This window comes from Strix uralensis, chromosome 13 (assembly GCF_047716275.1).
Source record: "Strix uralensis isolate ZFMK-TIS-50842 chromosome 13, bStrUra1, whole genome shotgun sequence".
Classification (NCBI taxonomy): domain Eukaryota; kingdom Metazoa; phylum Chordata; class Aves; order Strigiformes; family Strigidae; genus Strix; species Strix uralensis.
In genome coordinates, this window is record NC_133984.1 from 20,336,028 (window position 1) to 20,349,045 (window position 13,018).

Genomic DNA, 13,018 nt, shown 5'->3' on the forward strand with positions numbered 1-13,018 from the left:
AGTGTTTTAAGCTATTAGTTCCCCTCCTTAATCCAGCTTCATTCTCCTGCAAATTTTCCTGATTATTGATTCTCTCCTAGTGCTATTTGGAGCTTATGTAAATAAACTGAGAAAAGATTGGGAAACTGTGGGAGAATAAGGACACTGATGTCATGCCATCCCTCTGTGTGCTTTCCACCGTTTTTAGGCATTCTGTTCCAAATCTGTCAACTGATATAATGCAACAAAGCATGATGAATCAAAAAAAGGAAGCAACCTGTTATGCCTGTTGAGTTTGTGGGATATTATTTAATCTGTAACAGAGTTAGTACATTTTTATTGCTGTTACAAAGAACATGTTGAGATTGAAATATGTTAATTTATCAGAGTAATTAAACATGTGTCTGTGACAGTGAGTTGCCTTTGCAAGTAATCGTTGCTTGGTTTCGTTTCACCATCATGGCCAAGTACTTTTTCTCATAGTTTGTTTGGTAGAGCTCTCAAATTAGCACAGAGAAACCTGCCACCATACATAAGCAATCTGAACCTTCTCTTCACCCTCCTTCTATTGATTTACCCTTTACCAAGGAAACATTATGCTGTTTATCACAAAGCAGCAACAAAAATGGGACACTTTAAAATTGGCTCAAGTTACAACAGGCAGATTTGTTTGTATGTATGTGTCATACATATATATATATATGTTTACATGCAAGATTCTTCTTCAGCTATTTCCAAGAGGGAGTTTTAATGTACCTCTAAGTTTTTGCCATAGGAATTATATAAAATGTTGAATTTTCTTATCCATTATGCTGGCAGTGCATTTTTGGCATGCCGCAGGAGAACTATGATGGCAGAATTTGTCTGCACAGTTGCACCTCGCACTGGTTAGCTGTCTTGCTGCTTTATCACTGTTCATTCACTCCCTTTAAATCTCTAGTACTTTGTGGTCCTTTGATAATTATGTAGTTTTTGTTGATGTGATGCCAAAGCTGCAAATGGTTCAATCCAGAGGTAAAAAATGGGGCTGTCTACCTATTGATTTAAAAAAAAAAAAAAAAAAGTTTAGCTGAATAGTGAACAATAAAACATAATAAATAGATGGTGATGACTTGATTTAAAATAATGATAGAATACATGCTGTTTCAGGGGACAATCAGTTTCAGCAAAGCCTCTTTACTTGCTGAAAAGAAAATGTATTTTATAATAACAAGCTGAGAGAGTTGGGGTTGTTCAGCCTGGAGAAGAGAAGGCTCTGGGGAGACCTTATAGCGGCCTTCCTGTACTTAAAGGGGGCTGCAGGAAAGCTGGAGAGGGACTCTTGATCAGGGGGTGTAGGGATAGGATGGGGGGTAATGGTTTTAAACTGAAAGAGGGTAGATCTAGATTAGATATAAGGAAGAAATTCTTCCCTGTGAGGGTGGTGAGACACTGGCACAGGTTGCCCAGAGAAGCTGTGGCTGCCACCTCCCTGGCAGTGTTCAAGGCCAGGTTGGACGGGGCTTTGAGCAACCTGGGCTAGTGGAAGGTGTCCCTGCCCATGGCAGGGGGGTTGGAACTAGGTGAGCTTTAAGGTCCCTTCCAACCCAAAGCATTATATGATTCTCTGAAAATGAAAATCCACCCTGCATACAGTTATTGCCGTTTATGGGTTGGAATCATTCTCAAGTAGGATGTAAAGAAATAGTTGATTTTAGAAGTGGCTTGAAAAAGGTGAAAGGGAGTGATTGTTGGCTGTCTTAATACAGCAACAAGGGGGCTTCAAGTGAAGTTAGAAGGCGGCAGGTTTGTCTGAGTTCAGAAAGCAATTTGCAGGGAAAAATATGCTGTTGTTGTTAAATTCAGAGATTGTCTCTGCTGAGGAGGTGCCTGCGCTTCTATTTGCTGGAGGATGGAGGAGGATTTTGCAGGTGTTTGCTTGACCTTACTGTCCTGTGGCACGTGTTTCTGTCAGATGGGATACTGGATTAGATTTCTTTACCTTTTGTCTGATCTGGTATAGACATTCTTGTAATAATATACTTTAAAGAATAGTAGGTCATGTAGGAGATTGCATTGTATGCCAAACTGATACTATGCACAGGTTAGATTTTGCTCTGATTTGCATCAGCACCCATTTCACATATCAATACAGACGCCAATGTTGTCATTTACAATTTATATGAATATAACTGAGAGCAAAATTTGGTTCTGTTCTCTGAAACCTGAGGAAAATCTTCCAGTATACTTAATGCTTGTCTTCTGCTTTTCATAGTTGAAAGAAAAAATGAAAGAACAGTCCTGGAACATCCTCTTTGTCGAGCGAGGACATGGTGTCAGTATGTTTCGAACAAAGAAGACTCGAGACCTCGTTGTAAGAGGGATCCCAGAGGCATTAAGAGGAGAGCTCTGGCTACTCTTCTCAGGTATTGCGTAGCAAGTATAATTGATCCATTTTGTGAACTCTACTGTATGGATGTTCTAGTTACTGACTGAACATAGTCTGACAAAAAATGCTCTTACCTTTGGCAATTTATGTAAATTTTTCTGAGGAAAGACACTTTAAAATGATAACTTTGTCTATTATTTTGTTTTGCATTGATTCAAACTAAACCTGCATCTGCTTCTTTTACAACAAGCTTAATTGAAAAATAGCAATATGAATACATGCTGTTCCATTCTTTACTTGCTAAAAGGAAAGTATGTTTGTGAGCCTGTGTTTCAGTCGTTTTGATTTAAGCTTTCTGAGAGGATAGCATTACCAGACACAAAAAAAAGAGAATTTGGCCCCAGTTATTGGCAGCTCTTTGCTATGTGCTGTTGCTTGGTTTAAAGAGTGAGATGTACAGGAATTGTGGATTTTCTTACACACATGGAATCTCTTTCCAAAGCTCCGAGTGTGCTTTTGTGGCTTTCTTCTGTAGAACGCACCTGTATCAGAGGACTTAACTTGAGGAAATGGGGGCCCAGGGATTTAAGATACTGCTTTACAGCACCTCTGTGCTTTCTATTTCTATTCACTGAAACACTTAGAAAAGCAGCAGCCGCTGACTTGAGTGGGGTCAACAGGAAGCCTGTGTCAGATTCAGAAAACGAGTTGCAGATTTTGAGGAGCCACCCAGGACCTTTTCCACTGGCTGTACTCACTGTGTTCCCCTGGGTAGAGCTTTCTGCTCTTCCAGAAGATCTGTTTATTGTAACAAATGCATTTTATACTCTTTATTCAGCCTACTGTATGGTAGTTCCTTTGAGGACATGTGAACATGGATTTATCTTTACTAGTGTTCTTTGAGTTTTACATGGGCATTTACGCTTCTGCTATACCAGACTGATATCTCTGTCTTGGAAGGTGTTGACATAAAAGTTATGGAATTAATTAGGTAAATATCAGTCCTTTGCCTAGTTTTTTCTAATCTGTTCCCAGCTCTACATGTGGAAAGGTATTGTGTTTGCCAGAAAACTTGGGCAAAACTGTAGGTAAAAGGAAGCTTCCCCTGCCCCCAATGCAACAAAAAAGTAAAAATCAACTTTATAATGGAAAGTGACTTAGATTTCCTCCAAGCCTTATTTTAGTTTGCTTTTCTGTTTTCATTTCAGAGTAAGTCCATTAATTTCAGTAGAATTAGTCTGATACATTACTGCAGTAACATCTGGAGATTCATGAGGTACCTCAGTAGACACCAAAAATTTTTATACAAATTACAGACAATCATGTAGATACTTGACTGTTGTCCTCTAATACTATGCAATACAATGTATTGGCAGGTGCTGTAAATGTCATGGCGTCCAACCCTGGTTATTACACTGAGTTGGTGGAAAAGTCCTTAGGAACCTGCACTTTAGCTACTGATGAAATTGAACGAGATTTACGTCGCTCCTTACCTGAGCATCCTGCTTTTCAAAGTGACACGGGAATTTCTGCACTCAGGAGAGTTCTTACAGCTTATGCGTACAGGAATCCCCAAATTGGATATTGTCAGGTACAACAGTTTTGAGACTCTTAGTGTTGGTTGTCTAAATATTAGCTCACGATGGCAGTATAGTGGCACCTTATAAAATCAATCACATAAATATGTAATGGTTTCTTGCTCAGTGGTTCACTTACTTTATTTCATCCGACTGTGTAACATGAGTTTTTACATTGTACTTGAATTTATTGATAAATGCTGTCATGTCCACTTCATATGTGCCTTTGCATTCTTACTATATTTTTAGCACTTAAAAATATTTTAAGTAGTTTGAATACTATGCTCTGTATTTAATAATACAGAGGTAAAAGTCTTACACTGGATACAGCTGTAGGTTATCCCAGCACTCTAAAAACGTGCTGTAAAGTGCTTTCAGAATACAAATTTTAACAAATGACAACAGTTGTGTTTTCACCATCTTTCCTCATAAATGCTTCTTTTCCTGTTTAAATGTTACAGGCAATGAATATTTTGACATCAGTACTTCTGCTCTATGCTAAAGAGGAGGAAGCATTCTGGCTTTTGGTTGCTGTGTGTGAAAGGATGCTACCCGATTATTTTAATCGTCGAATCATTGGTAACATCCGTCTGTCTTTTTATCTATCTAGAATTGAATGTAAATGATCATTCTTTAAGAACAAATGTAAGGAGTGAGCGGAAGGTGGAACAGTGGAGAGAAACTGTTGCATTTGTTTCAGTACTTGCAGTAGAAAGTGGAAGTTACAGAGAGTGTCCCAAGGCTCCTTCTTGAGCAGGAGTGGATATGTTTTTAGATATTGTCATTACTCTAGGCATAACTACTCAGGAAGTAGCCAGTTAGACTATTATATTGTTCTTTTGGAATTATAACTGCAATTCATACTACTTATTTGAAACTTAGCCAGCTTAAATAAAGGAAAAAGAGTTACTCCAGGTCCAGATTTAGTCTTTGATCTCATACTCAGTACTTGCAGGTGTATATGCTAGAGGAAAATTGGATGTGAAGTTTCTCTCTAATTGCAGAGAAGGGTGTATTGGCTGACAGGAGAATCACTGGAAGTAGCCACACACCCCCAAAAGTGCTAACACACTTTACAGCCTGCAGCAAGGCTCTGGACGATTGCATAGAGTACGTAGCTTCCAGCACAGGGAACGAAGCCTGTGTTCCATGCAGCTAGGCCTGTGTTTGCTTTTAGGACAAAGTTGCATTAGGACAGGGGCTTTATTTCTGGCCGATGCTCTGAGAAAAGTATGCTTCTCTGTATTAAGATTTGGGTGGTGGTTTTGTTATCCTTTCCCTGCAGGTGCCTTGGTAGATCAGGCAGTGTTTGAGGAGCTCATCAGAGTTCATCTGCCTCAGTTGACAGACCACATGTCGGACATGACTTTTTTCTCCTCGGTCTCTCTCTCCTGGTTCCTTACCCTTTTTATCAGCGTGCTGCCTATTGAAAGTGCAGTCAATGTGGTGGACTGTTTCTTCTATGATGGAATAAAGGCAATCTTGCAGCTGGGTCTCGCAGTGCTGGAATACAACATGGAGAAGTTGCTGACTTGTAAGGATGATGCAGAAGCAGTCACTGTTCTCAACAGGTATCAGTGTAACTGTTATTCTTAGGGGCTGCGTAGCAGCTACTATAATTACAAGTAGATAAGTAATTTTGGGGCAGCTGGGAAGACATTTGGTCAAGACTTCCAAAGGCTTCAGAGGAATCAAGTGTTCACCTGAGGCTGAAATTCTGGAAGGGGTGGCTGTAAAGTGTGCCTGGATCCTCTGAAAATCCCATCCTCCAATAAAGTTCTTCTAAAAGCATTGCCATTTTTTGTATTTTAAAGTAAAAGCAGTGTGTTTTTTGCCTGGAATTTATATCACTTATAGGAGGTGGCTTTCCTCAATCATGGGGTAATCTAGAGCACACTAAGACTGTTCCAAACTGTTTGGGCATTAACTTACTGACAACATATTCTACAGCTTGTTCTTGTAGTTTAAAAGGCTTCTGGCTCCTCTGTTGCTAAGGTCTTAAAATTGAAATAAGTCCAAAAAAAAAAAAAAACCGATGAGGACAATCATGACGAGATGTTTGTTCTATATTAGCATTTGAAGAATAAATTCAAATATTCAACATAAAATGCATCTTAAATTGATGTACTGCAAGCAAAACTTGCACGGTTTTTGCTTCACTACCTACCTAAATTCTGTTGTTGCTGTGTTTGTGTATTGTGGGTACTAAAACAACAAAGTGACTGTGCTATAGGAGTACCAAGTTATGACTATTAAGAACTGATAATAAGAATTTCCTTTTAGTGAGACTTTCAAGTGTTGCATGTTTGAATAGGGTAGGAGCTACAGAATTAGTGAGGAAAATGTAATTTTTATTATAAGAGACCATGCAGCCTGGTATTTATTGTAAAACCTAGCTGTACTCATTTAAATACTAACACTTAAAAAAACCTAACAGTAAGAGCATATTCACCCAGTTTAAATATATTAAAATTTAAAATCTAGAAGTGTAATGAAATTTTAAATTCATTAATTGATTTAATTTAATAATTAATAACAAACTGCTGTTTCTACTTGACACCCAAGATTTTGATTATTATTATGAACTCCTTTTGAACTTTTGCTTTCAACATTTTATCTGGCTGTAATACTTATGTTGCACAGTTAATCCAGCCTGCAGCATGCTGGTCTATTGAAAAAATGATTACAGTAGTTTGCCTCTTCTCAAGAAAAAGGAAGCTATCAGTCTGCAGATATGTCTTCCTCGATGCTGGCAAAGGAATTGGCCAGCCTCCATAATGGATCTGTTTAAGTTGGTTATGTAGGTATGATGAATAGGTGCAGATCAGGCATGTCTTGATTTATGCATCTGAGGGAATTAAGACTGCCTCAGTCACAGTTCAGGACAAGCCTCTTTTCCTCTCTCCCAGTTATGTAGTACAACCTTACTAGGTGGATTAGAGGACCAGGGAAATGCTGAGTGGAAGGGACCTTGGCAAGTCTCTAGTCTAACTTCCCACTCAAAAGAGGATTACTGCTAGCACTAGATCACATCAACCATGGTATTGTCTAGCTGGGTCTTAAAAAAATCCCAAGGCTAGAAGCTCTACAACCTTCTCTGGATAGGTGGTTCCCACATTTGTTTATCTTTGTTACTATTACAGCATATTTGTGCTACTCATGCTGATATTCTTTGCTATTTCCCATTCTCTGCGCACTTTTTATTCAGTAGTTGCTAATGTTATTGTTCTGTTGTGATAAACTGGTTCCTACTGATTTCTCGTGTGTTTGCTTTGTGCAGATTTTTTGACAGTGTCACTAACAAAGACAGTCCTTTGCCTCCAGCTGTGCAGCAGGGCTCCAGCCTCAGCGATACAAAGAGTGACCATCCAAAAGTGGACATTACTGATCTGATCCGAGAGTCGAATGAAGTATGTGTTCTTGTGGGTATGTTTTCACATACCATGCAGTGTTTACATTGCATGGGCTACCTTAAAAATAGTGCAGCTGCATTGTACAAACCAGAGTAGAAAATCTGCCTAATTTTGTCTAGAAACTGGGCTCTGTATTTTGTTGAGCCTCACTGAAAACCTTACAGGTTATGGCATAGGTTTGTTTTTGTATTGGTTTGGTTTTTTAACTGCCTGGAAGTGCTTGCTGGGCTGTCCTGAGTGCTGTTCCATCATAGGTCATGTACTGCCATCCCTCATTTACTTTTTTAATATGTCAACTAAATGACAAAGTACAGCAGAAATGGTTCTTGCATTTACTAATTTGAGACTTATTACTGCACATTGCAGTAACATTTCATAACAACCTGTGCAGGAAACTGTGTACTTGAGTAGTTCATTGTATGGGTTTAATGACTGTTTAGAGATGTGTTGGGTGAGAAAGACTAGTTATGATCTTTTAGCACTTTCTTCCAATTTGCAAGTTTGATTTCTGCAGTGTCTAACTTTGCAGCTCTGCACTGCGGAGGAAATAGGTCTAGATTCTCCTTCTAACTTTTGTTCTCAGATTTTCATGAGGCATTTCCTTCATTGGCATGATTTGTATCATGGTATTAATCCATTTGTAGATAGGTTTCTGCTCAGCCCACCTGAAGTGAAAGGCAAGTTGAGAGAAAAGATTTGTTCACATTTTGGTTTTTCTATTAGCTAGTTATTTTAAGCTATGTGATACTTTTTTTTTTTTTTTTTTTTACTTTACTGATTCTCAGTCATATGTTTCTAGTGAAAGATCCCCAATACATCTCTTTTGGAAAAATGCCCTGGCCTCGACTCAGAAAAGATTAACTAGCTGTAATTTGTGTAATTTAGAACTGTCTCTTTTGATTTTTACTGAGAAGAGGGCTTTGCCTTTAGTGGGCTGAACAAAGACAAGAGTCAGAAATGTAAGTTTTCTTGCAGTGTCTTTATAACGTTGGGCTATCAGTATTGTTTCACAAGATGTTATACTGAAGAGTCATGCTTGTAGAACACTTTAAGATTCTTGTAAGAATAGTTGCAAACTATTATGCGTCTTGTCATGGTGAGATCTCACAGTGAGGATGAATATTTGCAGAATAAAGAACAGAGATGATAAATAATGAAGTGCTCTATATTGCATTCTGAAGTGTAAGCTGAAGCTTTCCCAGAGATGGAATCATTACTGAAAGACAAACCAAAAGAAACTCCCTTTCTTCTTCCCCTGGCTTTGCAGGCAGGTGCCTGGAGCAAAGCAATAGCCTCTGCCATGGTATGGCTTTTGAACATTGATTTGGGCAGATCCTTGAACCTGAATCTCCCACTTGCAAGTTGGCAGCCCTGTTCCTAGGCCCGTATCCCCATTTCTATCTCATAACCTGTTTTCTGGATGCAAATTTTTTTCTTCAGTCGAAACTGAATTTCTTCAGTGCTGATAAGTGTCACAACCCCGTGTTTGAGAACTGCTGATACAAAGTGAGAGTCAATTTCCTGGTTCCCATTTTGACCAGACAGTTTCAACACAATTCTGTTCTGCTGAAGGGTTTTATTTTCGTATCACTGTGGAAATAAAACAAATTTCAAAATGGGACGATTGCTGCAATGGGAAGTTGTCATTCTGCAGATAGATCTAGTTACAAATCATGAATAAGTGAACAGAGATGTTCTTTGTGATGCTGTTGCTTCGCATGGGTGTTCACAAGATAAGTGAGATTAAGTGAAAAGATATGGAGTTGAATTTTAAAATGATGTTCAGTTTCGTGCCTTTATGACTCAGGCACAAATGCCAGACTCATTCTTTGGCCGTCTAATCAGGTACGAAGAAGTCACGTTTAACTAGAGAATGGAAGAACGTGTTACATTTTATCACATCACACTAATTCAGAATTGGATTATACATCTTGTTTATATTGTTGCTGAGGCCGTTGCACAATACCAGTGCCCAGAAGCCAGACCAGTGAATGAGTTATGATTCAGAGATGCAATTTCTCTCTGCTTCCTCTTTGTTCCAAGTCAGAACTAGGCTGGTCGTGGCCTTCACAGGAACATAGAAATACAGTTCTGGAAGAGAACTGCACAGGTCATCTAGTTCAGCTCCCTGTCCAGCATACCTCCTTGAAAAATGTCTAATGTTGTTAAAAAGAAAATCTGCAAATACTTTAGCCTATTGTAGGGTTTCTCTGTCATTGTCAGAAAATATCCAGTCTAGTTCCTCTTGGATGCTCATAAAGCACTGTTGAGGATAGGCAATTGCAGTTTTCTCTGCAATTCCTTGTTGCTATTAGGTTGTTGTTCATCATTTACCCTTTGAACTGTGATCTTTTCTTTTCTAGATTCAACACAACCAGTTCCTTTAACCTTTCCTCAGAGCTCATGTGCTTGGACTCTTTATGACTGTGGTGCAGTTTTTAATACCTAGTTTAAAGTACATTACTGAAAATGGGAACAAAACGCACTGCGGAAAAACTTCTGAAAGTCCTGCCTAATTTGATCATTTATCCCTCAATTGTCCTCAGAGTTTGTTATTAGAACCAGTTGTGCACATGGTGCATGGTGATCGTGGTTAGGCCATGTCTTCCCGGTTGCATGTGTGGCTGCAGTGTCAAAAACCTTACAGAAGTAAAGATGTATCATATCCGCCGTTTCAGTTCTACAAACTAGACTGAATTTCCTCATAGGAGGAAATTAAATTAATTTGACATGATCGTGATAAAGAATGTTGACCTGTTTTGATTTATCATATCTGTTTCTATTTAGATTTTACTTGTTTAATAATTTGTTCCATGATTTCTCTGGGAATTTAGTTCTAGTTTTTGCCCACTATCCTGCTTTTCTTTAAAGGTAAATATATTTATTCTACTCCAATGCTCAGACACCTTCCCTGTCCTTCAGAAATTCCAGAGGTAGCTAAGAACAGTTCAGAAATTACTTCAGCTGATTTCTGAAGTTCACTAGAGTGAACTTCGACACCTAACAACAGGCGTATCTTAGACTCTGCTACCCTGCAGTAGTAGTCACTGTGTGATAGCAGAGTTGGATATAGAGCTGACACACAGTAAAATCCCTTCGTTTGTCTTCCCACACAGTGAACTGCTCCAGTTTCTTCTTTCTCCATCACTCTTTAAAACACCTGCCCTTTTAAAAGTCACACTGTTTAGGGGGAATGTTAGTGCTCTAATAAATGATTTTTTGCTGAGAGTTTTTGGAGTCTTCCTTTGTGTCCATACTTGTATTGTGCTTAGATGCAAGAAAGACAAAAATATCTGCTTAGATGTGTGTAGCAACAGTTGATTTAATGGAACAATGCTTTTCTTCTTAGAGATACGGCGATATTCAATATGAGGATGTTGAGAGCATGCGCTGCAGGAACAGGCTTTATGTGATCCAGACGTTAGAAGCTACGACCAAGCAGAATGTGGTGAGTGACTTGGAAGAGCTAAACCCTTCCCTCTGGTAATATTTGTTCCGTTTTGGAAAATTCTGAGAAGAGCTACATTTTCCAAAGCCAAATATATGATTTTATATGCTGTAATCCCTCTTGTCTGCAGGGTGTCTGTTAACTGAGGTTTTGCCTGTGATGTTTTCAGTCTGTGAATCACAGCATGACCTTCTGGTCTCATTACAAGTAACACCATTGCAGAGGCTTCTAAAGGCTGGCATATCTCTGATGCTTTGCATTTATTGGAACAGGCTGACCTATATTTCTATCTGCTGTTGTTAATTGTTAATCATTTCTCGTAGAGGCATAGAGCGCTGTAAAATGTGCACAGTGCTACAGTAAAACAATTAATCACCTGCATTTTTACTTTTGGGAAGCAATCCCAAATGTCACTGAAGAGATTATTGTACTGTGTTCAACAAGGGTTGCTTTTTGTTTGGGGTGTGTGTGGATGTCCAGTCGTGTGTGCATGGTGTGGTACCTCTTCAGCTGTCAATACCATCCTTCAAGTTCAGACTCTTGAATGATGGTGGAGGTTGCAAGGTGCTTCCTTTGCCTGTTTTCTTCAGTGGCTCATTTCCAATAACTGATGACAATACTAGTCTATTTAACAAGCAGTGCTTCTTTCTGTAGTAAACGTGGCTTGTAGCGACTGATGCTAAATGCTGTTGGTTGTGCTAAGATGATAACTGTTGTATTTCATTTTACAAAACATATATACTGTGAAGATGGAACCTGGTCTTGTAGCTAACTTTGTTTTAAAAAGCTGTGAACATTTATTTTTTTTTCTTAAATTTAAAAAATGAGGAATCAGCTTCACTGTTGAGAATTGAACACGCATTTGGCCATTATAAAGGAAGCTATATGTTATATCATTATAGATAATTGAGTTTTATGTCCTGCGTTTCATAGTGTAGGCTCCATGTATGCAAGTAATGTGACTAGCTTTAAGCTTCCTTTTTTTGGGAGAAATTATTTCTTTCAGTCTATAATAGGGGGTTGGACTAGATGACCTTTAAAGGTCCCTTCCAACCCAAACCATTTGGTGATTCTATAATCTTCTGATTGCTTTTAAGAAGTTGTTCTGTTCTTACTCCTAATTGTAACATGCCAAAACCTGGAATATTCAAACAGTGTCTTTTAATCTAAGGTTAAGTCTCCCATAACTTAATCCTACAGGCTTATTCCAAGGAGGGAAGGCTCATTAATTAATTTTCTCTTAATTTTGTTCCAGCTACGTGTTGTGTCCCAGGATGTAAAATTCAGTCCTGGTGATCTTGAAGAGCTTTATGAGTTATTCAAGGTAACGTGCCATTTTCCTCACTTACCAAGCACCCATCTTAATGGTGGACTGTGTTATAGGTATGAAACAGTTTTAACAAATTGAGGTAAAAGCTAGATTCAACATATGTTTTACATGTCAGCTTTAAATCAAATTACATAACTTCCCACATCTTTCACTCAGAGAGAGTTGTTGTTTCAGAAAATCTAACATTTTATCTTTCCTTTGCAGAAGGAGCACTTTCTTTCCTGTTATTGGAACGTAAATAGTCCTGTCTTGCAACATCATGATGCCAGTCTGCCATATCTTGACCAGTATCGGATTGATTGCCAGCAATTCAGGGTTCTCTGTCACCTCTTGAGCCCCTGGTCACACTGTGCAAACAGAGACTCGCTTGCATTGTGGACATTCAGACTGATGGATGAGAGCTCTGATTGTCTGATAAACTTCAAACAATTTGCCTGTGTTTTTGGTATGAGAACAACACATATGTAGCACATTCACAAGGGAACTCCCATCTTGGGAATAGTCCTGGAGTATATCGCCTTCCCTATACTTTATAAAGAGCCTAAGGAGACTAGCCTCTTAACTTAGGATCAAATAGTCTGATTTTTATCATGTGACATTAAATGCAAAGACTATTTAAATGGCAAGCCAAATGCTCAAAGTACATTTATAAGCTTGAGAGTGGGAGCTACACTATTTAGTGAATTATAAAGGCTTGAAGTTACGGAACTGTGCTTTCATTTTCTTGTCTGTATTTCACCATAAAGTAGCTAACACAAGGCTTTACAAACTAGTAACTTTCCGGAGGTGTTAATCCCCTGGAGAATAGCCTGCTATTTGAGATTAAATTTAAACATGACTTTACCATCAAAATGTCAGAAAGTTAGGAAATGGTATGATCTCATTGCCCAGCCTGTTTGGTTG

General features: G+C 38.6%; 1 protein-coding gene across 6 annotated transcripts in view; it reads left to right on the forward strand.

Annotated features, from left to right (window-relative positions):
- TBC1D8B (TBC1 domain family member 8B) overlaps positions 1-13,018 on the forward strand; it is a 38,710-nt gene that overhangs the window by 22,642 nt on the left and 3,050 nt on the right. For 4 of the 6 annotated variants that reach the window (XM_074882276.1, XM_074882277.1, XM_074882278.1 and 1 more), the window contains exons 9-16: positions 2,234-2,384; positions 3,724-3,938; positions 4,386-4,503; positions 5,210-5,495; positions 7,205-7,334; positions 10,687-10,785; positions 12,041-12,109; positions 12,320-12,560. In XM_074882276.1, coding sequence (XP_074738377.1) covers positions 2,234-2,384; positions 3,724-3,938; positions 4,386-4,503; positions 5,210-5,495; positions 7,205-7,334; positions 10,687-10,785; positions 12,041-12,109; positions 12,320-12,560 — 1,309 coding nt within the window. Of the gene's footprint in view, positions 1-2,233; positions 2,385-3,723; positions 3,939-4,385; positions 4,504-5,209; positions 5,496-7,204; positions 7,351-10,686; positions 10,786-12,040; positions 12,110-12,319; positions 12,561-13,018 lie in introns of those variants that run through there. The other 2 variants (XR_012630657.1, XR_012630658.1) reach the window with 2 other exon arrangements.